Here is a 24,585-nt window from a genome sequence, read left to right as displayed (position 1 = left end):
ATCATTAAAGAAGCTCATGAAGTCATTACTACTGAGAGCTATAGGAATACATGGATCAATAGAGTTATGACTCTTTGTCAGCCAGGCCAAAGTGCTGAAGAGGAACCGAGGGCTGTTTTTATTCGCCTCTATTAGTGATGAGTAATAGATGGCTCTGGCATTAAATAGGGCCTTCCTATATGTTTTAAATATAACTTGCCAGACTAAGCGAGTTCCTTCCAGTTTGGTGGAATGCTATATTCTTTCAAATTTTCACAATATTTGCTTTAATTTGAGGGTTTCGGAGTTATACTATGGAGATAATTTATTTTCTTTTATTATTATCTTCTCGTAAAGAGGCAATGATAGAGTCAAGTACCCTCTGCACTATAAACGAGATGATCATTTTGGGAGCAACTAAAGTTAGCATAAGAGTTCTCAGTTGTATTGAGATGTGACATTGTATTCACTGCTGATTAAATCATTTCCTTAATTCTAGCTACAGCACTATCAGATAGATATCTAGAGAGGACTTTTTTTGTCTAATGCTGTGTAGTTCAGTAATTAAAGTTATAAATTAATGGTCACATAAAATATGATTTTGTGGAAAGACTATTAAATGTTCAACCTTGATGCCATATGTCAGACAAGGTTGAGGGTGTGGTTAGGATAGTGAGTGGGTTTATTTACACTGAGAGAAGCCAGTTAAATCTGATAATGAGATAAATGTAGTGCTAAAGCTGTCATTATCAGTATCTATATGAATATTAAAGTCACCCACTGTAATTACTTTATCTATACTAAAGGGATAATAATTTAGATACAGAGTTCAGAGTACTGGCCAGGAGGACGGTACACTGCAACAGATAGAGCTGGCTGTAAAGTTTTCCAGGTTAAGTTTGAAAGACTAAGAAGAAAGCTTTTGAATGAGTTGTAATTAAGTTTAGGTCAAGGGTTGATTATTAGATTTGACTTGAACCTGACTGCAATTCCACCTGCTCAGCTGGTGTCTAGAGGAGTGTGCTCTCCTGTTGGCTTCCTGTCAACCATTCAACTTTTGTCCTCCTGGGTCAAAATGGACCCAGTTTGGTTTGCCTGTTTAGACAGAAGAAATTATTACCCACTTCTGTGTTAGACATCTTTAGCCACATTTTGGAAATTATGGTCAATAGGCATCATTTTAATGAAACTATACCTCATAGTTTCATTAGGAAGACAAAATAAATCAGTATGATAATCTGAGATTTGACTGTTTATTATTACAGTTTTAGATGACAGAGATCTAATGTTTAACAGTCTGCATTTAATTATCCTATTTGGTTGTACTAATGCAGTTCTTGTGTTCATTTGTATCAGATTTTCATGTATAACTCTGCACATGTTTACTTTAGACACAGTTTGTAAGGAGTTTTGGGTGGGTAACTGCTCTAATGGAGGAGCAGGGAAGCATGTAGAACTGCAGCTCTGCCTCCTGGCCTAGACTCTGAGTTGTCATGGTTTTAGTCTACTGATAAATTCGGCCTTTTTCTAGATAGGAGAGCTGTTTCTCCTACTCAGACCAGGTCTTTCCCAGACAGTCTGCCAATTATCTATAAGTAAAATGATGATTCCTTTGTCTCTTTTGTATCTTTTGTTCTATTTTTAATTTTGACTTGAAAACCTTCCCTGCATCTCCCTGCTAATCCCCGCCCTGCTCTCTCATACACACACATCAACACCCATACACACACGCGCTCCCTCTGTTTGGCATGTCTTCTTTAACCCAGCCCACGAGACATGACAGCACCTGTGATCACAGGTCTGTCGTGATAGCACACAAACAGATGTAGTGTCAGCATGTAGCCAGACTGTGTGTGTGTGTGTGTGTGTGTGTGTGTGTGTATTACGGATATATGCGTATACTGAATATTATGGATATGTGCATATACTGAATATTAAGTATGAAAAGCAATGAATATCATCATTCTCTGTTTCTGTGTGACCACATAGATCTATGTCTGCGTACTTTATATGCTTGCATCCATTCACATGATTATGAATGTTTTATTTATGACTGGCAAAGCTTGAGTGTGTATGTGTGCGTGTATGTGCATTTGTGTGTTTTTACCGGCTAGGCAGTGCCAATGGCCCATGCAGGTGTGTGATACCGAAGCCCTGGCCCTGATAGATCCCTCTCGTCTGGGTTGTGACCGGGAGCGTAGCCCTGCCAAAACCCTGTCTGCCTGTGATCTGAATTCAAATGGGGCCGCTTGGCTCGGTGCAGCCCCAACAGACACACATGGCAAAGAGAAAAGAGAAGCTGCTTGCTTAAAATACAACAGTGTGCAAATGTATTGCCGTGGTTGGAGTGGAAATTCTAATCCTTGCACACTGTTGCCCTCAGAATAATATGGCACTTGTGGCATTATGATAGTGTGAGAGGTTTGTTTTTCTTTTTTAATGTTAGAGCTCCATCTGAGTGGGTTGTGTCTAATTGGGTTGAATCGGTACAGGTTTAGTTTGGTGTAACGCTTTAAAAAGTGATGCTGGAATATGATTTGCCTCTGAATCAGCCTGCAGTCTGATCCACAGAAGGAAAAGAGAAAAGGAAATCATTACCCTCTTGTAATGATAATGTTTCAAGGTACGCTTTGTCCTCTCTCTTGTCTTTGGAAGACAGCTCCAGGCTTTATTCCTTTTTTTTGATTGTTACATTCCATTACATGAAAAGGTTACCCAAATGTTACTCCCCATAAGGAAAACTTGAGTACAACAGATTATTCAGGTCGTATTTGAGTCTAACTTGTGAGGGGTGACATTAATTCAAGACTACAGGGAGGTATATTTGATGTCATACACTGACTCCGCCAAGAGAAAGGGATTGTCGTGTCAGACGCTCCGACTCGACTCAGCAAGCCAGTCAGTCATTCAAACAGTCAGTCAGTAAGTCAAGCTTCGTGTTTGTGAACTGTGTGTGGATCTATTTATGTGTTTTGTGGATGTGGGAACATTTAGGAACTGGGGTGTTGCTGACATTGGTGTGTTGCTGAGTGCTGTGCAGCTGATAAAGTAGCCCAGTTAATCAGGTAAAAAGACCTTTAATGAAGTGTGTTTGTCTGACGGTGTGCCAGCCTAGCGCCAAGTGATCCCACTGAGGCTCTCCTCTTTCTGTGTTTCTGCTGGAACTAAACACCGCACACACACACAGTTACACAACCAAACTCGGATATACAGTTAGCAGGGCGCACACACACACACACACACACACACACACACACATACACACCAATCCACTGGAGACAGATTGGATTGTGTCTAATGCATATTGCATTTTCCCTGACAAGATGCCACCGCCCACATACAGTAAGTGCCTGTGTTTTCCCTACTGTCAGTGGAGAGGAGTAGTGATGGCTCCGGGCCTGAGCAGATGGCTGGGAGTTTGTCCACCGCAGATCAGTAGTGACATCACTCATTACAACACTGGCTTCCGCTTTCTTAATAGTTTCACCGCAGGCGATTCACTCTTTACACATCCTTTAATTCATTTCATTTCCAATATTTGATTGATTGATCTAAAGAGTTTTGGTGAAATTGTGTTAGCATTTAGACAAGTTTTTGTTGTTGTGTGTGTGTGTATGTGTGTGTGTGCGTGTGCGTGTGTGCGTGTCATGACATTTCCGGCTAAACTCATATACATCTTAATCACATCAATCTCATTGGTTCTCACAAAGGTAGAAACACCAGAGGACACACACTATGCAATTACCTGCTCATTTGGCTCGATGTTCATTCATAGTGGCAGCTAAATAATAGCTTGCCACATGGTTTTTACAGTTTAATCATAGGTAGTAATTGCTCAACAGGGATTGGGTGACATTGATGCTCACCACCTTCCTACATAGAATCTTGCAGCCTGGCAGCAACATTGGACTCCTTCACATTTAGGTTGTGCTTTAAAAGTGAAAGAAGCAGTACTTTCTCAGTAAATATGCTTCATTTTGCAGATGATGTCATAATTATCTGTTATGGTAAAAATAATACAAAGGACAAGAGAAATTAAACCATATGTTGAAAAAGAGAGAAAAATCTTACATAGAGGTGTATTTTAAGTTTTCTCTTATCACAAAAAAGGGAAATGTTAATGTACTTGACTGCTTAAGCTGACTTTAGGGTGTCACATAGCTTGCGGCACCTTATCATTTCAACAAGGTGTGTGACCAGTAATCTTTCAAATGCTGCAATTTCTCATTCTCACACAGCGTCTATGGTTAACCCCTAGCTTAGCTGCAGTCATTTGCTTGCATTGTTTTCAAAATGTACATTATATTGTTTAAATGACTGGCAACTATGAGCATTATGTGAGTAAAGAGAGAAATATCTGGCAGGAGTCAGTCCAAAGTCGAGGGAAGCAACATTTCACTCTTCTATTCCACTGTCTCTGCACACCATTTGATAACCTCTTAATCATTTTAAAAAATCTATTCCTTCCCATTTGTATTCAGATGAGGTCAGCTCCAGAGATATGCTAAAAGTCAGTTTCAACAAAGTGTTAGAGTGGCATAATTTAAATGCTTGTGTGGATGCCTTTTCCATCCACAGAGGGGGAAAAAAACCCTTGATCTTGCTGAAAGTCTCCCTTAATCCTCGGGCCCTGTAATAGCCCTTGCATAATTGCATGGCACACCATTGTGTGAATAGTTTCTTAAGGTCAGGTACCAATTACTGCCACATATGATTTTAATTCAACACGTCAAATGAGACTTGTGTACGTGTACTTTGTATTGTACATGGCTCTTATTCAGTACACCTCAAATACAAACCGATGTTTCTGTGACCTATTGTATCTCCATTTAAAATAATTCAGGAAAACAGCAGGATTGTACGTTAGTGAGCCACACACTGTGTCAAGTCACTCATGAGGATACTCAGATTATCCCGATTATGGAAATTCACAACGATTAAATCATCTTGAGTGTTTTTATCCCGATAAAAATCAAATCTTATATCCTCCTATCCCTAATATATACTGAAAGTGTTGAAATGCAAATGTTTAGGTTCTATTTTCAATGGTCACCTTAAAGGACGCAAACTGTTCCTTTTCTGTCAGTCCCGTCATCCTCTTTCGTTTGTATTTATCTTTCTATTAAGAGACTCCTGAGTTTTTTTCTTTTATCTGCTGGTTTCAAAGTCTCACAGTAAAAAAAAAAAAAAAAAAAAAAAAAAAAATCAGAAACCCCCTGAACAGCATTATTAAAATCTGTTCAAAGATCACCAGAGTGAAACAAAGAATTCTTTTTGTGAGTGACAACCAAAAAGCAGCAAGTATTGTCTTTTTAATTGTCTTATTTTCAACATAATCTTACAAGTGAATGTTCTCTGTTGCCATTAGGATGCCGGTTAGCTTTTACCTGCTTGTAAAACTAATCACTCTTAAAAAATGTCCATCTCCTCTACAGTTTGAATCCTAAATACTCATGTCATTGGTGGTGAATGTTTTAACTGATCTTTATATTGTGTCTATTTATCAATACTATACATAGATTTTATTCTACATTTAGTTCCACAGTGTTTTATTATATTATTCCTCTTTCTGCTGTATATTATTTATTTGTGTTATATAAAACAAGCTGCTCCAAACAGATTAACCCTCGTGCCATTAATACATTTGTTTGTATTGTATTATCTCACTCCTAGCTATTAGCTTTGTGGCAAAAGATTTGGGAATAACTGTGTAGTAGTTAGGCTTAATTCATGTTTCATTCATGTCATCACATAACCTCATTTATTGTAAAGGAATGTAATATATTATTGATGCAATTTGTTTCCAGAACACTGATTTAGTAGTGTTTTTTATTTTTAAAAGAATGGTCTACTCTAAATCAATGCATCAGAGGCCCAGATGTCCTGATTTTTTGTCTCTAGTATGAGTCAAGCTCCACAAATTCTGAAATCCTATAATTCAGCCCTTCATTAAAATTTCAAACTCCACGTCCTTAGTTACACAGGCTTTCTATGATGAATTTTTTGCAAGCTCAACAGGGTTTATTTTCTCGTCCAGAGCCATAATTACCGTTGTACCACTCCCTGTGATGAAAAAAATTGTCAAATCAATTAATTGGGAAATTTGCTTCATTTAAATAGCACTCAAAGTGCTTTACAATACATGTCAACATTCACCCATTGACACATTCTCACGCTGATGGTAGAGGCTGTCATGAAAAGTGCCCGCCTATTCATCAGAATGTAATCTAATGCACATTCGCACACACTCGCACAGCTATCAGGAGCAATTTGGGGGTCAGTCAGGGGGTCTTTCCCAAAGATACTTCGATATGTGGACTGGAGGAGTTGGGGATCCAACCACCGATTTTCAAATTAGTGAATGACCTGCTCTGCCTCCTGAACCACAGCCGCCCCATTGCCTTTTCAGCATATTATCATAAAACTTTATTGTGTACCTGTCCTGTTACTAAAAGTTTATTATCAATATTGTTGAAAGGCTGCCAGTCATTTCTAACATTCTTACATTTACCCTAACGAGTCAAGACATGCATCTCTCTATTATTTATCTTTAAAAACCTTTTTGTTATTTTTTTACGTGTATTCCTTTGTTTCTGCTCTAATGAACCTGAGGTGAAATGACTGACATTTAACAGATATTATCCATTGGTTTTGACCTGACATAGTATATATAAATCATGGTGTGATAGGGATGCCAATCGTGCCTAAGTCGTGCTTTTGGAATTGTAAAAAAGGAAGAATTATTGAATGCTTGTGGCTCCGTCTTCAAGGTCATATTTCTGTTTGACAGGTTTGAGTTGATGTGCATGCAGTATAAAGCGCTCATCTACTGTTTGACAATTGAGTTTGAATAAAGGAACATCGCTTCAATGTTGATAACCATGCTGCTGTTTGAGTATGCGCTGTGTAGCCACTCAGCTTTCAGCAGTTTTTCTTTCTTTTTTTTTCTTTTTCAGCTTAGCTGTTGGCATTTGAAGAAAGCCATTATCACTGAGCGAGATAGAATGAGATGTACAACTGGAGCCTTCTAGATACTTTTCCAGTGTTATCATAAGGTAGATATCCACCCAGAGACGGATGGGTGAGGAAGCTGAGGAATCATGATTAAGCATTCGGTGCTGCCTTTAGCTTTGTCACTTCCCTACTTCCCTTTACCTCACGTCAAGACACATATTTGTAGAAAAACACTTGAAGCTCTGTGTTTGTGTTTCTGTCATGACTTCCCTTTCTTTTTTAAGAAAGAATAACAGTTTCTAAAAAATCCTCCACACATCTATGACCTTTCCCCTCCTACTGTTCTGTAACTTGCTTTCACCTTCCTTTTTTCTCTCGTGTTTCCCCAGCCTCACTTCTCACCGTAAAAAACGGGTGATGAGCACCTTTGCCGGGACATTTATCTCAGCAGACAGAGAAAATGACATTTCAAGGTCTGCCCTGACTAACAGGCCAGTGAGCACATACATACACAGTACAAAAGTGGGGGTGGGGGGTGGGGGGGGATTGTAAAATGGAGGATGGGGAAGACGAGGAAAATGGAGAGAAGAGAATGAGGTTGAAAGTACAATAGAGGCTGGGTTATAGAAAGGGAAGACAAATCAAGAATGGGGACAGATGAAGGCGAAGAATTAGCAAGAGGAGAATGGTTGAGCAATCATGCTTGTAAAGCAGGACATTGGACTTCAAAGCATGTGGTATATAGATTTTCATGTGTCGCTGGCTGCAATACGTTTCACTGTTTGAATGCACTGTTGCTTCATTCTTGGCTTTATTTATATAATTATTGCTATGATAAGAGATACACTTTCTTTGATTCTTATGACTTGAAATTTATAGGTAGAGATTTTGATTCACACACTGGCAGTCAGTAAAGGCTCACCGGCTTGGATGTGGTAACTGATTCACATCATTTAACACATGATGCCTCTGTGATGCCTCTGTGGTGCACTGCAGGTGGTAAATTTGAAGCATCAGCAGCAGCTGCACCTGCAGTTCACCATTACGTCTATTGTTACTATATCGCACTCACTTTGGAGTGATGATAATATGTCTAGCACTTTTAGTGACCGATGATACTTCATATTTCATCTCTTCGCCGTGTCTTTGTGCAGCAAGATGAATCCTCTTTTTTCTCAGTGCAAGAAATATTTCCTCCTCTGGGGTCTAACTAACAACCATATTGACGATAGGCTTATATGTCCTTAAATAAAACAACAACAACAAAAAAAAAACAAAAAAAAAACATTGGAATATTTAGTTATTTCCTCATGGTAAAATGGAAAATGAGATATTTTTAAGCTCTTATTTCTAGAAAAATGAAAAAGAGAAAGAGTTTGACTATGTTTAGAACAGACGTGTGATGGTGCTCTGACACATTGCATGCTGGGCCACGGAAAGCACAGGTGCGTGTCAAAACATGCGCTTCTGATCCGTCCTGTGGATTCTGTAGTATGCTGGTGAAAAATCACACCTCGTCAAAGGAGCCCGTGTCAAAATGAAGCCTTGAGTCATACAGTACAAGCCTCTTTTTCCTGTATAGTCTTCACATATAAGTAAATGTGTGGCCTGTAAAAGCTTTTTGCTCTGACATGACAGCAGTATGTAGCCTTTTAACCAATACCTAACTGCACAAATACATATCTAAGCCTAACTGTTTAGATTATATTTTCTTCTGTGTGTCTGTGTGTGTGTATGTTTGAGTTGTTTTTTGCAGTTTTTGCAGCCTAGGGAAGCATGCTAAATTAATCCTATTTCATTTGAAGCTGAAACATGCTCGTATTGTAAAAATGCCTGGGCCTGCAATTTCCCAATCCCGACAACGAAAAACAGGCCCCTCTTTTCACTCCTCATTTCAGCTTTGTTCCATTTGTCTTTTAACACTTATCAGCTTCCCGCTGTTGAATAATCGTTGAATTGAGCAGAATAATGAGTTTGGTATCTTCCGCATTATCAAGCGTGTCACACGTTTTTTTTCAAGCCTAGCTCTGTGGTTCAGTTATGGGCACAATACTGCGCTGAAGGGTTTTTTTTTCCCCCTCCACCCTGAAATTGATTCATCCTCATTTTACCATCCTCTTATTTTTCCCCCCTCCATTTGCAGAGATGGTGTTTTTTGCAGAGAGGAGGCCCAAGTGATTGCAGGTCATGTAGATTGAATTTTAATTCTTGTGGAAGCCAGCTGTGGCAATTTCCCTTAACACATACAGAAGAAATGGAGAGTGAAATCTCCTCTCTCCTCTCCTTCGGAGGACATTGAGTAGCCTGCCATTAAAGATGGTGTTTCCTGCCTTCAGCACCAGATGATAGACTCGTGGTGAGCTGACAGTCGTCCTCCTGTGCTGGAACAGTATGTCAGTAGTTTCTGACGCAGCTCAGCCACACAGATTCACACAGCGTATGAAACCAAAAGGAACAAGGACAGCTGAGGTAGTAGTGAATAGATGGAAAGGGAGAGAGAAGTACAAATTGTTGACTGAAATGTTGAAACTGCCAGCGAGTCAGCAGCAGGGAGACAGACAGAGAGAGATTTGTTTGACAATGTTTGCCCGTTAGAAGAACAGATCCTACTGCACTTTAAAACGATCTGTTCGTTTCCGTTTTTTCGCTGCTTGGAACATTATGCTGCTGCTCCCTAATCCCCATTTGTAATTAAATGTGTGCTTAGGAGCTGCGCTGGGTTATGTAAACCCTGACTCCTCATTGTGGAACACTATGCAGAATAGGGAACGGAGGACGGGAATGTGCCGCGTCCGTCTTCAATTGCTTTTCTGTGTCTTGTGTCTCGTATTTATTCTCCCCTTATTTTTTACCACTCGCACACAAACTCTCCCTCTTCCCTCTGTGTGGTTTTCCCACTCACTCTCTCATACACAACAGGAGAGAGAGAGAGAGAGCGAGAGAGAGAGACAGAGAGAGAGATTGAAAAGGAGAGCACACGGAGGAAATCAAGCCTTAAGTGTTCGGCCATCTGAGAAATTGACAAGTCTCCAAAGCTCTCACGGCAGCAGGGATGAGGGTTCCCAGAGAGACTAACTGATTTTAAGGATTTAAAAAAAAAAAAAAAAAACACATAATACTTCTTTGCTGCAAAGTGAGGTTGCATTTTGTGTAAAATAGCATGAATTTGCTTTTAATAGTGGTATTTTCATGCATCACAAGACCAGACTTGTTTGTTTTGCCACATGATAAAGAGCAAGTCTACCATTTTAATACAATGTAATGTAGGTTGACTGTGAAAATGACTTTATTTGCTTCCTGCTTTTTCCCCATAAAGCCATCACTTATTATTTTTTGCAGTCTTGCTTTGTTACCTTTATAAATTTCCTTCTCTTTCTTTTTCTATCTCTCACTCCTCTTTCCACCCTTTTCATCTACTAACCAGTCAAATGAGAAGCTGGTGTCTACAGTGGCTGGCTGCCTTTGACTTTGCTGCCCCCTGATGGAGCTGGATTGTTCTGTGTGTGTGTGTGTGTGTGTGTGTGTTTTCTATGTGGCGATGAGGTTATCGTTAGGCACATTGAAAGCTTGTGAGGTAAAGCTTGTTTCAACTAAACATTCACTGATACTTTGAATACCACCAAACTACAAGCAGCCATTGTATATTTTCAGCACTACACAAGAGGTATAGCTCGGTATGTCAGATGTGGAGGAATTTTACAACAGTACAAGGCTGTTCTATTTGTTGAATTACGTCACTAGAATTGTTGGCAATGAAGCAGATCAAAGTTCTTCTCGTAAAAGAGTACAAACCTGGTTTCCTAGGTTTCTGAAAATCTGGGGAAAAAAGAACCAACAGGAAAACAGTTTGTACTTCCCCCACATGGTTTTCTGACAATCTTACAATGTATAAAGAAATAGTTTGTTTTACAGTGACAGGTAGTAGCCACACACACATGCACAGTGCACACAGTCTTTGTTTGATGATGGTTATTGTAGAATTGTATTTCATTTCCAAAACATACTGACATGAAGTACATATACTATCTTTGTCAACACTTTCCTGATGCAACAATAATGGAAGGTACAGTACGCTCAAGTCCGGTAAATCTTAAATCAAACAAAGTCACAGATATACAATCAGCAGAGCTTCACAACAGCCAGTGGGAGTCATGGAAACCACTGGCCGATTTTCATTAAAACTATAAGGACATTAAAAGCTTTAATCATAAAGGGTGGGAGGCATAACCTTTTTCTCGGAGTCCTTTTTTTTTTTTACCAAGATAATACTTTTGCCCAAACAGGACATTTCTACCCTTTACTTTTGCCTAGTTGCCTCACTGAATTTGGCTCAAATGTACTTCTTGACAGTCCAATTGACAACTGGGTATTTCAAGTTTTGCTCTTTCACTAAAAGTGAAATAAATTCTCACTTAAGCTTATGCCCCTATATTGGGTGCCACCCTGTTTCTTGCCCCTCAGAGAGTCACGCACCACTGGTTAAGGTTAATGTGCTAAAGGTTTGCAAAATGTCACTTGTTTGTGTGTATGTTTATGTACAGAGTAACCTATGTGTGCCCGTATGTGCAGCTACCCACTAAGCAGGAGGTTTACTCCCATAAATCATTACAAACTGTCATTAATCATAACTTCGACATCCTTCAGGTCAAATATAACCGCTTGGCTTTGAATAATCCATCTTATGGTGGCGTAAGCTACTGGAGACCGTTGAGGAATGTCATTTCATGACTTTTACCAGCGGTGGGGTTAATCCCACAACACTATGGGAACGATGCAGTCCATATGATGTTATGGCCTAGAATACAGCAAGAATAAATGAATGACATATTTTTGGGTTTTTTTTTTGTTTTGTTTAAATCATACCTCAAATTGAATGTGCAGGAGGCTTGTTTCAGATTCCGATTATATCTGTCACATGTTGATAAAGCTCTACAGATTTACCTCATCCCTGTCTAAAGCCTATTCAATATGCCTGATGCACAAAACCGCTTACTGTTTCATATTGACGCTACACCACCCCTTGTGATTTTTGATATCCTGATAAATTCATCTCGGCCTGCTTAGGTTGAGCACAGCAGATTTGATAATCCCGGAGAGTGTGCTGGCCTCTTCCTGAGTTTTACTGTCTGAAGAGGATGTAATTTCTTCAAAGTGCTTCCCAAATCTAGGTTGAGGGCATTGAGTTTTACATTTTCAGACTTTCTCCACTTTATGTGTCCATTATAGAAAAAAAAAAAACAAATAGAATACAGAAATTTATGAGAGCAAATGGAAATAAAAGAAACACATACCCTTTCTGGCTCTTAATAAATCAAGACTGTGATTGTTTGTGAGAGTCGTGTAAGAACAAACAACAAAGCTAGAGTAAAATTATGGGAGCGTGTCTATGTCCCCACAGCTCTATGTCCCCACAGCCCTATGTCCCCACAGCCCTATGTCCCCACAGCTCTATGTTCCCACAGCACCTATGTTCCCACAGCACCTATGTTCCCATAGCTCTATGTTCCCATAGCTCTATGTTCCCACAGCACCTATGTTCCCATAGCTCTATGTTCCCATAGCACCTATGTTCCTACAGCTCTATGTCCCCACAGCTCTATGTTCCCACAGCTCTATGTCCCCACAGCCCTATGTTCCCACAGCTCTATGTTCCCACAGCCCTATGTTCCCACAGCCCTATGTTCCCACAGCTCTATGTTCCCACAGCTCTATGTTCCCACAGTACCTATGCTCCCACAGCTCTATGTTCCCACAGCCCTATGTTCCCACATCACCTATGTTCCCACAGCCCTATGTTCCCACAGCCCTATGTTCCCACAGCCCTATGTTCCCACATCACCTATGTTCCCACAGCCCTATGTTCCCACAGCACTTATGTTCCCACAGGCCTATGTTCCCACAGCTCTATGTTCCCACAGCACTTATGTTCCCACAGGCCTATGTTCCCAAAGCTCTATGTTCCCACAGGCCTATGTTCCCACAGCTCTTTGTTCCCACATTTCTAAGAGATTATTAAAATTTAGACCCCATGTTCCCACAGCCCTCCATCCTACAGACATGTGGGGTGTCCTGATACCTCTGTGAGGCTACGAGTGAAAGTCCCTCATGAGCAATAATTTACAAATTAAGCACTGGGGCGGGCACAGCGCTGTCCTGATTGGGCCATCTTTTTGCGCTTGTAAGATCAGGTAGACCAGGCTTTTCTCCTCATTGGGTTGACCAATCCATCTGATACGGCACGGCACATGGGCTATGAGCATTTGCATAACCAGGGACTTACAGTATGGAGCAGAATTACTGTAGCAAATTTCACAAATTTAAGTTTTATCCAATCTGCTGATGCCTGACTATCATACTGGAGACTGGGGTTTGTTCCCACTTGGGCCGAAAAGATTCACTTGTGACACTGGGTGCCGTAGGCCCGGATGAGTGTGGGGAAAAAATTTTTTTGGGGGGGGGAGGGTGAATGTAATGGATGCAGTTGTAAAATATAACCCTAACCCTAACCCTGTGGGAACATGGGTCCTAAGGGGGGTCTAAGTAATGTGGGAACATAGAGCTGTGGGAACATAGGGCTGACCCCAAACTGATCATGATTATTATTAGTTTTTGTTGAGCTATCAACAGCATTTGAAAGTCAGTGAAAGCACAGAATAAGCTAGTACCTAGACCATGGGGTTGTTTTTGTTTGTTTATATAAAAAAAACCCTAACCCATAAAAAAAAGAAATAAATATTAATGTTGCTATATTTTTCTTGGATGTGTAAATACGCAACCGTTTTTAGCTATAACCACTCTGTAAGGACAGTGTTTGTAATGCTGTTCTGGCTAGTTGCTAACACATTAGCCACAACAACTTAATACAGAGGGTGGTTTTGAAGTTGTTTTGCGGAGTTATTTTGTTATAGTTTACTTAACCACAAAACACACCATTGCCATGGGAAACGTACATTTTGACATTGAAAACAAGCAGTAAAGTTCATTAATGTCAGCACTAGTTGAAGCAATCACTGGGTCAACACTCTGATCAGCAGCCCTGTTTAAACCCTCCGAGATGTTTTAAGGTCATTTTGTGCTTTTGGGGCATACAAATATTGACTTCCACCCTGTCAAGAATATTTACTCACTGAACAGCAAACTTACACAGGAAAGAGAGGAGCTGAAGTCCCTCTGCTTTACAGAAATGTCGCTATTCATTGATAGAATAAAGCATCCTACTCACAGTTTAAACATATAATGAAGATCTGTTGAGGTGTGAACCAGATTGTTATTATTGCATAGGTCTACTGATATTTCTTTTCTAATGCATGCAAGTTTTTAAATTAGATTTTTTTCATCCTGTATTCAAAATGTATTGCTCACTATTTTATTTATTGAACTACGTTGCTTTCTTTCACCAAGGTTTGGGATTAGACTGGAGTATGCCTTTAAAAGTACAGTGTGTGCGTGTGTGTGTGTGTGTTGTGTGTGTGTGCACGTGTACGTCTCTAGAGTGAATCACGTGGTGAGGATTACTGTGGATAACGTCCACAGCCAAGAGCCTTTTCTGTCGAGTGCAGGCATTTCCTACTGCATCAGTATATATACACATTGTCCACAAACCCTGTAACAAACACACACACACACACACACACACACACACACACACACACACTCTATATATATACATATATGTACAGACACACACACACACACACACACACAGACAGACACTCACACAAAAACAGACTAAGGAACACTTAGTGCCTGTAAGAATCTTAATCGATTTTCTTATCCTCACTGTCAGGATGAGGATTTGATGTCTGAACTTTAAACATTTTTGACAGCAGGCCCTGAAACGTGTGTGTGTGTGTGTGTGTGTGTGTGTGTGTGTGTGTGTGTGTGTGTGTGTGTGTGTGTGTGTGTGTGTGTGTGTGTGTGTGTGTGTGTGTGTGTGTGTGTGTGTGTGTGTGTGTGTGTGTGTGTGTGTGTGTGTGTGTTTTGTGTGAGGGGGGGAAGGGTTGACAGGCAATCATATGAAACACCACAATGACAGTCAAGGCCCTTGTTAGTTTGTTTATCAAAACAAAGACTTGTCACTCTGTTAGGGGGAAAAATGATTAGATAATCCTACACAGTTACCTCTGAGGCAAATGAAGAATGGGAGAACTGACAGAAGAAAAATGGAGACAAAGAAAACAGAATTCAAAGTTTAAACAGGACGTGTGTTTGTGTGTTTGTGTGTGTGTGTGTTTGTGTTTGTGCTGAAGAGATTTGACCAGCCCACTCCCCCCTCTATACCCTGAATATTTGTGAAGCTTCTCACTTAATAGCTTTCCTCCTCCTTCATCTTCTGCTTCAATTGGACTGCTAATTATGTAAAGTGTGGGGCTCACTGGAAAACACACACATACACGCAGGCACACACGTACAGACTGACAAGTAGCAGCTTAATTAGCATCTAAAATGACATCCTCATTGCCGCTGATCTCTCTCTTAAGAAATACCAAGAGAGCAGCACTCGCTGTAGCTGCAACTGTGCCACTGTGTTGTGTGTGTGTAGATGTCTTGCTGTGCGTGTATGCAACTCCAAAGACTCACAGACACTCACACACACACTGTGGATGCGTGGAGTGCAATCACCTGCAATGTCTTGCTGAGGCCTGTTATTAGCTTTACATCGGGTATGAATGACTATAATCACAGCAGCAGGCTTCACTTTTTGCAGAACCTGATGTTTAATTCAGATGTATATCGATGTTTGGCTCCACTGTATGCTTTCATTCCTTTACAGCTCTAACATCGCCTTGGGAACTATGATTAAACCTTGCATGATACCATACCACTGTTCTGCATTTCCTGGGAACACATAAAGAGTCACAGGCCAAAAGGGCCTCACCTTTTTTATTAAGGTACAGTGCAGGAAGGAGCCAGCCATATCCGGAACACATTTCTAACAGCTGAGGTTTAGATTTATGAAGAGAAAGTACATCGTTATCATAATTTATCGAAGTACTGTAATGTCCAAAACTACGAAAATAAGACTTAAGTTTCAATACACTGGATCTTTAAAACCATAGGATGGTATTACTTTGGATTTCTCTTGTAAGCTCAGTCATTGCAGAGCAGTGGGCAGTCCATCTGTATGAAGTTAGAAAGAAGGGGATGGACAACAAAGCTAAAGTTACTGCACAGCTACAGCTCCTCTTGTGACTTATACCATTTTTGGTTGTCAAAGACATGTTGAAATCTTTGAATCAACACTTATTTATATTTCCATACTGTTTCTTGTTATAGTTATATGTGCACAATTGGTATATTTGAGCAGTGAGGCGGAGGACACAATTATGTCCTGGGTGGTTATCTGGGGAGAATTTTTGATGGATTTGTCTTTATTCTTGAACTCATCCCTCTGTGATTCTAAATGAACTTTGGGCGTCTTCAAAATAAACCCGTCCGTTCTTCTGTTTTGGTTTCCCGCCACTCAAAGCAGAGCGAGACATGCAGTCTGAATAAAAGCTGCAGTCAACCAAAAGCTTCCCTTTTTTTCCTTCAGACAATAAAAAGCCATTTGACTACAACACAGCCAATCCCATCTGAGATTGATCGATGACACTCAGACATGATGGGGACTACTTTCCCCTGAAAAGGATACCGTGCATCAAAACAGATCTATAAAATTGGCTGCTATTGTATTGTGGTTTACTTAAAAGGCTCAGCACAGCGCAGACTGGAACAGTTGGGCATCTTACCAGACTGGTTAAGGTTTTCATACTGCCTCTTAGGGCGGGTTGGAGGTATTTTGCAGGAATATAAAAGCTTTAATGGTTTAAAAAGGGAAATCAATCCAGCAACAGATTTGCATATTATGTTTGCATGATTGTGGACAATTTAGTCAAGATTTGTGTGTGTTTACCAGTGGAAGAGAGCTAGACTTAATGCACACACATTAGATGTATAGTAGTGTAGTTAATTTCCTCCACCTGTCTGCGTTCCAGGTGTTCTTGCTAGTTCAGCAGTAAAGATGCTCAGGAATCCAGAGAAATATCATGTTCTCTCAAAAATGCATGTTATACCTTGTGGAATTGAAGGAAAGTTGTAAACAGTAATGCACCTGAGAACTACTGAGGAATAATTTGTTATTTAAGAAGTGAAAATAACCATTTTTCAAGATGTTTTGATGGTGTTGCAGTCTATAATTCTCATAGTGAAAAACATCTGAACCAATTTTCAGAGATAATAATGTCTGCTTTAACTCCAGAGTGGACCTCATGGTTTGTTTCATAGGGTATTTTTCTGCACCCTTCCTTGTCTCTTTGAGTTTTCTGAGCTGCAGATTGACTCACCACATTTTTTTTTATTCCTCTCGTGTGAGCCTGTGATCTGACCTGGCTCACAAATCAATACACGCCGCTGTCAGTCAGGAGATCCGTCTAAGGACTAGCTGGTGTGCATGCATGTGTGGATGTTTGTCTGTGTTTCAGATGACTCTGCGTGTACGCGAGAGTAAGGGAGACGCAAAGAGGGAGGGAGCCTGTGCAATTTCAAATGGAGTAGAACAATGGTGAACCAAGGTTTCATTACCCTCCCGGCTACTGTGCCCACACAGTCGACAGCTTGTTCATAGAATGGATTTTACAACAGCCCTGAAAGCAACACAGACCCATGCAGGATTTTTACAGCAGGGCGCTGCTTGGTGAAGCAAATGGTTCAGTGATTCCTCACAGCTTATATAGGAATTTTGCAACATATCACATGAAGTTTGACATTTAAGTGAAGCAAAAATCCAATATTACTTATAATGCATGGATAAACATTTTTCCTCACAAATCGACCGAGATATGACCTAGATATTTATTCAGTAGACCACCCTATGTAAAAAAAAAAAAAAAAAAAAAAAAAAAAAAAAGAAACATTAAAATACTAATCAAGCAGCACTTTGTATGTAACATGCAACATAGCATAGTTTACAGGTACAACCCCTCTCTAGTGTGATGCTCTGACACCTCTCACCTACAGCTTCAGCATTTCCCTAGATGCAGCCGAGTTGTGGTGCATTTCTGAGGCCACAGGGCTATTTTTTCTTTTAAGAGCTGAGGTGTCAAAACAGGTATTTCATGGATGGATACCCTTTTTAATCTGTCTCTCCCCCCAAGAGGCCTCCAGTCTGCTGACAGTTTTCCTTCACCACACTCGCTCTGGCTCTCTCCTCCTTTTTCGTACTCATAAAAAAGGAACAAAGTGGCCTGACCCAGCTGCCTCTGAACCTGCATGATCTATTTGTCCTTATTGTCTTCATGTAACTACACAGCTGTTGGTGGTGTTCAGTGTGTGTGTGAGTGTGTGTGTGAGGACCAAGTTTTTGTGTGCTGTTAGAGTATAGTTTTACTTATATTTCTTTAGCATTTTCACGGTTAAGAGTAAAAACACCAACAGACGTCTGAAGAGGGGAGTTGCCAGGGAGGGGAGGAAGTAGCATGATGATTTAATTTTCTGCACACTGAGCAGCGTGTGTGCACATCTCAGCCTGAGCTCCCAGACACTCGCCTGTCACTCCACGGATGATGAATACAGCTGCAACCGGGCATGTGGGACATATATGTGTGTGTTTCCCATTGATAGAATTTAGGGGATATGCATGCATGCATGTTCAAACTTGAAACTGGGTTTGTTTTTTCCCCTCAGAGCATATGTGTGTTTATTAGCTTTCATAGCACACAGTCTCTTTTATCTTATCGGAAGCTTCTGTAGCACAAACAAAGCCGTCAGGAGATGAAGCATATGCTATATATTGCCATAATTTGTGGCCCTCTGATGGTATCTCTGGTTTGTGCACAGACACACAAATTGATACACGACCTCTCTCCCTATATTACTTATTTTGGTACCACTTACATGAAAATTAATTAAAATGAGACTCAAAAAAATGTACTTTTTTGTCTCCTTTTCTCACAGAGTCATCGATCCTGTCCTACGATGGCAGCATGTACATGAAGATTGTGATACCAACCGTCATGCACACTGAGGCCGAGGATGTCTCCCTTCGTTTCATGTCTCAGAGGGCGTTCGGCCTGCTCATGGCCGCCACGTCCCGCGAGTCAGCGGACACACTGAGACTGGAGCTGGACAGCGGGAGGGTCAAACTGACGGTCAACTTAGGTATCGTATAAACCGTCCCCGTTGGCTGACCTCAGCAGAGTTCCGGGGAAGGCCTTATGTTTCTGTGTTTTCTTTCTTTTGTATATTTTCTTTTTCTCCATGGTCCAGACCTGATATCAGACCTAACACATACTAAACCCGTTTTTTGTAGTTTGTAGTTGCATGCGTTGTTTTTGACTTGCCTGGACTGTAACTTTTTTCTGCCTTGATGCTTAGATGTCTCTGTAGAGTTTTATATCCATCAATCTAACACTTAACAAATTTATCCATGCTCTGCAGCACATCTTTTGAACAGATCATAGATCATTTTAGTCATTTTCATTATTATGTACACATAGATTCTTCTAAAGCACACCATTTCACTTTTTTGGATGACTTTAATAGATGGCACTGTTCCTAGACATGCATTATTCAAACAGCAACATTTTAGATTATCTCCTGCCATCTATTCAGAACTGCAGGTAAGCGTCTGTACATTTTAGTGCTGCACTGATAGTATGCATTCTTATCGTGTGGGTCTGTTCCTGTGATCTTTTTTTTTTTTCCTCATGATAGCAGGTTCATGTTTCTCTCTATCCATTAGTAACCCTTGGTCTAGCTGGCATCTACCATGCCTTGTTCAAAGATGGCACTCACCCCTTCAAAGGCCCCGAGCCTGCGGCCCTTCTGGCAAACAGCCCGATGCCACAGCACCCAGCGCGCCTGCAGATGGCGGCATGAGTGGTGCATTTAAGTCCAAGCCTTTATACCAGCCATCTTATAATAGATAGTCTCTCTACACAGAAACATACTGTATGTGTGCGTAGAAAATATTTCAATCTTACTCATTTATACCAGAATGCAGTGTACTGTACCATAGCTGCTCATCTGATGTCCACTTTTCATGTTTTTATTATGAATTGTGGACTTTTTCCAAGCACACAAGAAAATAGTTTATCTTTAAATTAAAAAGAAAAAAAAAATACATTTGATTAATTTAGCTTTATTTTACCCCATTACATGCATAGAACTCTCTGAGAGAGGGTGTACGGTGTTGGTGCTGCGTGGCTCGAGGCTGTTTGCTCCCACTTTTCTGTTGCGGTTGACGGCACATGACCAGCCTGGTCACATGGATTTCAACCTGCACCCAAACACCAGTTCAATATTTAATCTTAGAAGAAGATTATAGCAAGAGACACATGAAGTTTTTATTGTATTGACATACTGTATGTCATAACATTTTTCTATTGTACAGTATGTATTTGGTGACTAGTACAATATTTTGGCTCCATTGCAGGGTTGCAAAATCGATGTGGCCATTTAATTACAAGCAACCATTTTGAAATTAAACAATTCAACATGTTGCTAAAAAAATAATAATAATCATTAGCAGACCATTCTGATCAGTACAGTGATACTGACCAGTATTTGTACAATATTATTGGCTATAACATCATGAGTGAAGAAAGGTATTAAGATTGGAATTAAATTGGACTTTCAGTATCAATACTGTGACATTGACAAGCAGTAGCCAACTAGGCTTAAATGGCCGCTGGCGTCATGTGACCGTCCCCGGAAGGTGGCTTTTCTTGCTCTTGGATGTCTGCAGCTGTAACCTTGAAGGATGCGATTTCATCTGTCACTTATTCTCCCCTCCCCATCTAGACTGTGTCAGGATAAACTGTAACACCAGTAAGTCAACATTCTTCTTCTGGAGCCTTCTTCCTTCAATCAGTGTTTTATTATAGCCTCTGTGCTAGATGTAGGGGCAGGAATGTGTGAATGCGGGGGACTGATAAGAGGATTTCTCAGATAAGAGGGAAAAAAGTAATAGCCAGAGATCAAAGTTATGCAAATCTGACTTAATGTTCTCTATATATTTTAAATGGCCCATTTTTCAAATTAATTCAGGCAACTAGTTCTTAATATCTCTCTAACTAGTTCTTAATATTTCCCTGTATGCCTATAGCTACTCACTAAACATGTGCTTTTTTAGACTTAATGGGCTATATTGTTTGCAGTTACACTGTAATATATTTCTGTGTCTCACTTGTTTTGTTTTCTTGCTCCATTTTAGCCTTCCTTGTTTTAACACACTGCAGTAAATAAGCCTATAACATGATATACAGATGGTGTTAGCAGACATGCTCTTACTCATGAAAAGGACTCCTGATTTTCATTATTTGAACCCCACAGCCTTGTAGAGGGAGACACATGGATGTGCAGATACACAATCACGCAGTGCACAGTTTAAATTGTAAAAGATACGATTAATATTGATTTTCATTGATTTGTATTTGCAGAGTATCACTGTGAATTGATTTAGTTCAAATGGGAAATTTAAATGATATCCTGTAAATGCTAATCTTAATGAACTTGATTTAAACATTTAGACATGTGTAACATACCATTAATCGTGTAATTGAACAGTGGCTGGAAAATGAGTCACAAGGTGGAAAAATATGAACAACATAACTTGGTACATTTTTAATTCTTGAAAATCACAAGCAGTAGACCTACAGTACTTCAGTTTGTGTCCTGATTCGATTTGTGATTTCCAAAATTTACCAATGCTTGAAACATATTCTTGTAAAGTAAACACTAAGAATATGATACTATATAGTACATTTTTCATATACACCAGTATATGCACCTAGTATGTTAGGACTGGGTCAACAATGGACAACAGAAGTTACAAATGACTTAAAGTGACCAAAGAACCCTGCTTATTTGAATTTAAAATATTTGTTCAATATTATGCAGCAGAGTCAGGACTCTGAATGAGTGTGGCAGGATTTCCCTCTAGTGGATGTCTGTGGTAATACATTTGTTTCTCTACCAGGTCTCCATACTATGATTAAAATCACAATTGAGCAATGCATTTAGTGATGATCTGTCAACTTAATTTAACTAAGATTTAGATGATATAGTAAATGTAGAGATATTTGCAACAAGGCGTAACTTGGAAGGATCAGTGAAAACTATAAATCAACTGGAAATATATTTATATATGCACAAGGGAGAGAGGGGCAGTTAGACTCAATTCTACTTTGGTTGAGTCACATTTTTGGAGTCTTTGAATGAGTAACAGCAAATATTTTTTTCATTTTGATGTCAGCTTTGATTTGCTGTAATATTTTTCTCTGTTGTCAAATCCAAACCAAACTTCTGTTTGAAAGTAAGACTGTGTTGTCACAACACATCTCTAAATGAAAAAGACTACACTTTGTTTTAAGAAAGTGGTCCATGTATCACATATTGTAGAAAAAAAGTAAAATGTACTCTATATCTAATTCAAAATGATATATTTTTCCAGTTTAGTCATCTTTATTTTTATTTTTTTGTGAAAACAGAGATTTGGTTTGTGCTTGTGCCTCCCCCGTCCCTTGACTAACTAACCCTCCTCTTCAGGCAAGGGCCCTGAGGTTCTATATGCCGGACAAAAGCTCAACAACAATGAATGGCACACAGTGCGAGTGGTCCGCCGCGGTAAAAACTTCAAACTTACAGTGGATAACGACATGGCTGAAGGTATTTGTCTTGTAAAACATTGATTGTTTTAACAGTATCCATGATATCTGTGATTTTATATATATATATGTATATAGTTTGAAGGGATGTAAATGTTTCTAATATCTCTATTTATTGTCTTATTCTGCATTTCTGATACCATTTTAGGATTCTGATGCTTATGTTGTTTACAAGGCAAACATATCTAAATCAACACCTTCACTATATCTGAAACATGTGGCATTAATATCTATTAATGTTATGCTTCTTTCTTGCAACAGTTGTGTAGAATTGATCATTTCTACTACTTTTATCCATAATATTGGACATTGACTAAACTTTCTCCCTTGTCTTTAACTGGCCTGGTGTAAAAATGATTAGGGGTGTATGATTCCACTGCTTCTTTGAGGATTAGTCAACATTTGTTTACATGTCAGGTTTTATTTTTGCCTGACTGTGAGAACTGGCAGGATTATTTCATCAGCACGACATTAGGTGGAGGTTACATTGCAGTATTATTCCTCCTCTTCCACACCTTCATCCCTTGCCTTCCTCTCCTATGCTCTCCCCTTTTTTTTCCATTTCAGGTCAGATGGCAGGTGACCACACCCGTCTAGAGTTCAACAATGTGGAGACAGGGATCTTGACTGAGAGGCGCTTTGTTTCCTCTGCTCCATCCTCCTTCATTGGGCATCTTCAGGTATAAAGTGAAACACAATCACATTGCAGCAGATCCATCATTTCAGCAAATGTCTATCACTGATAAATCCTAGGCTTTGCTCATCATATTCAACAATAGGCATCCATCAGTATTATATATGAATGTGTATTATTTAACATGCTGCCAAGACAATTTGCATGCTTCACAGTTAATTCATAATGACTACACCTCTCCCTAATTCTCCCCTCAGAGCCTTAAGTTCAATGGCATGCAGTACATCGACATGTGCAAGAACGGGGACATCGACTTCTGCGAGCTCAACGCCCATTTTGGCATGCGGTTCATCATCGCCGACCCGGTGACCTTCAAGACCAAGGGCAGCTACCTGGGTTTAGCCACTCTACAGGCTTATACCACAATGCACCTCTTCTTTCAGTTCAAAACCACCTCGCCTGATGGCTTCATCATCTTCAACAGTGGAGACGGGAACGACTTCATTGCCGTGGAACTGGTCAAAGGGTGAGCGGCACGAGGGTGATGGTGACAAGTTGATGATTTATTCCTTGGCTGCAGTCCAGAGATGATTATAATATTTAAAGCAGCAGCCCTGATATGGGTTGCAGTTGGTTTCTTATGTCATTAATAATTTAACAGCGCTGACCAATCTACAATTCCCAAATCCCTGTTTTACCTTTCCTAAGCTTGTAGGTACATAAACATCATTGTTCTGTAGCGATGACTATTGTCTTTATCAGTTTAACTCCCATTAGTGTCAAAGCAACTTAAAGTGATTGTGTGAGTTTTTCCATTAAATTGAATAAGTCTGAGAAGATAAAAAGAGACATGCTGCAGCCATATACACACAAACACACACACACACACACACACACACACACACACACACACACACACACACACACACACACACACACACACACACACACACAGGAGTATACACTAATTTGATTACCTGCTACTGCTTTTCTTCCAGGTTTATCCACTACGTGTTCGACCTGGGCAATGGGCCAAGTCTGTTGAAGGGGAACAGTGACAACCCACTGAACGATAACCAATGGCATAATGTGGTCATCACACGAGATGCTTCCAACATACACACACTGAAAGTGGATTCAAAATCGGTCACCCAGAATGTCAACGGAGCCAAGAACCTGGACTTAAAAGGTATTATATATCTGATTTCAGAGTTTAAAGTTGATGAACACAATTTTAAATATATGCTGCAAGTGCCTGAGGTTTGGAGCTACTTGAGTCATGAATCTGATAACTTTCGACTTTACTCAAGAAAATCAAAAAAGAGAGTTTTGACTGGAAGTGACTTTATATCCTCCCCAAGGCCAGAGATG

The 24,585-nt window shown here is 39.9% G+C and overlaps 1 protein-coding gene across 1 annotated transcript in view; it reads left to right on the top strand.

The window, feature by feature from the left end:
* The window catches only part of LOC128377575 (neurexin-3b), a 216,389-nt gene that overhangs the window by 26,360 nt on the left and 165,444 nt on the right, over positions 1-24,585 (top strand). The window contains exons 4-9 of the mRNA XM_053337537.1: positions 18,868-19,071; positions 20,716-20,742; positions 22,462-22,581; positions 23,148-23,260; positions 23,472-23,740; positions 24,213-24,403. Coding sequence (XP_053193512.1) covers positions 18,868-19,071; positions 20,716-20,742; positions 22,462-22,581; positions 23,148-23,260; positions 23,472-23,740; positions 24,213-24,403 — 924 coding nt within the window. The remainder of the gene's footprint in view (positions 1-18,867; positions 19,072-20,715; positions 20,743-22,461; positions 22,582-23,147; positions 23,261-23,471; positions 23,741-24,212; positions 24,404-24,585) is intronic.

The sequence above is a fragment of the Scomber japonicus genome, chromosome 17, assembly GCF_027409825.1.
Source record: "Scomber japonicus isolate fScoJap1 chromosome 17, fScoJap1.pri, whole genome shotgun sequence".
Classification (NCBI taxonomy): domain Eukaryota; kingdom Metazoa; phylum Chordata; class Actinopteri; order Scombriformes; family Scombridae; genus Scomber; species Scomber japonicus.
Note: the sequence above shows the minus strand (reverse complement) of the source record. Positions and strands in the feature narration are given on the sequence as shown.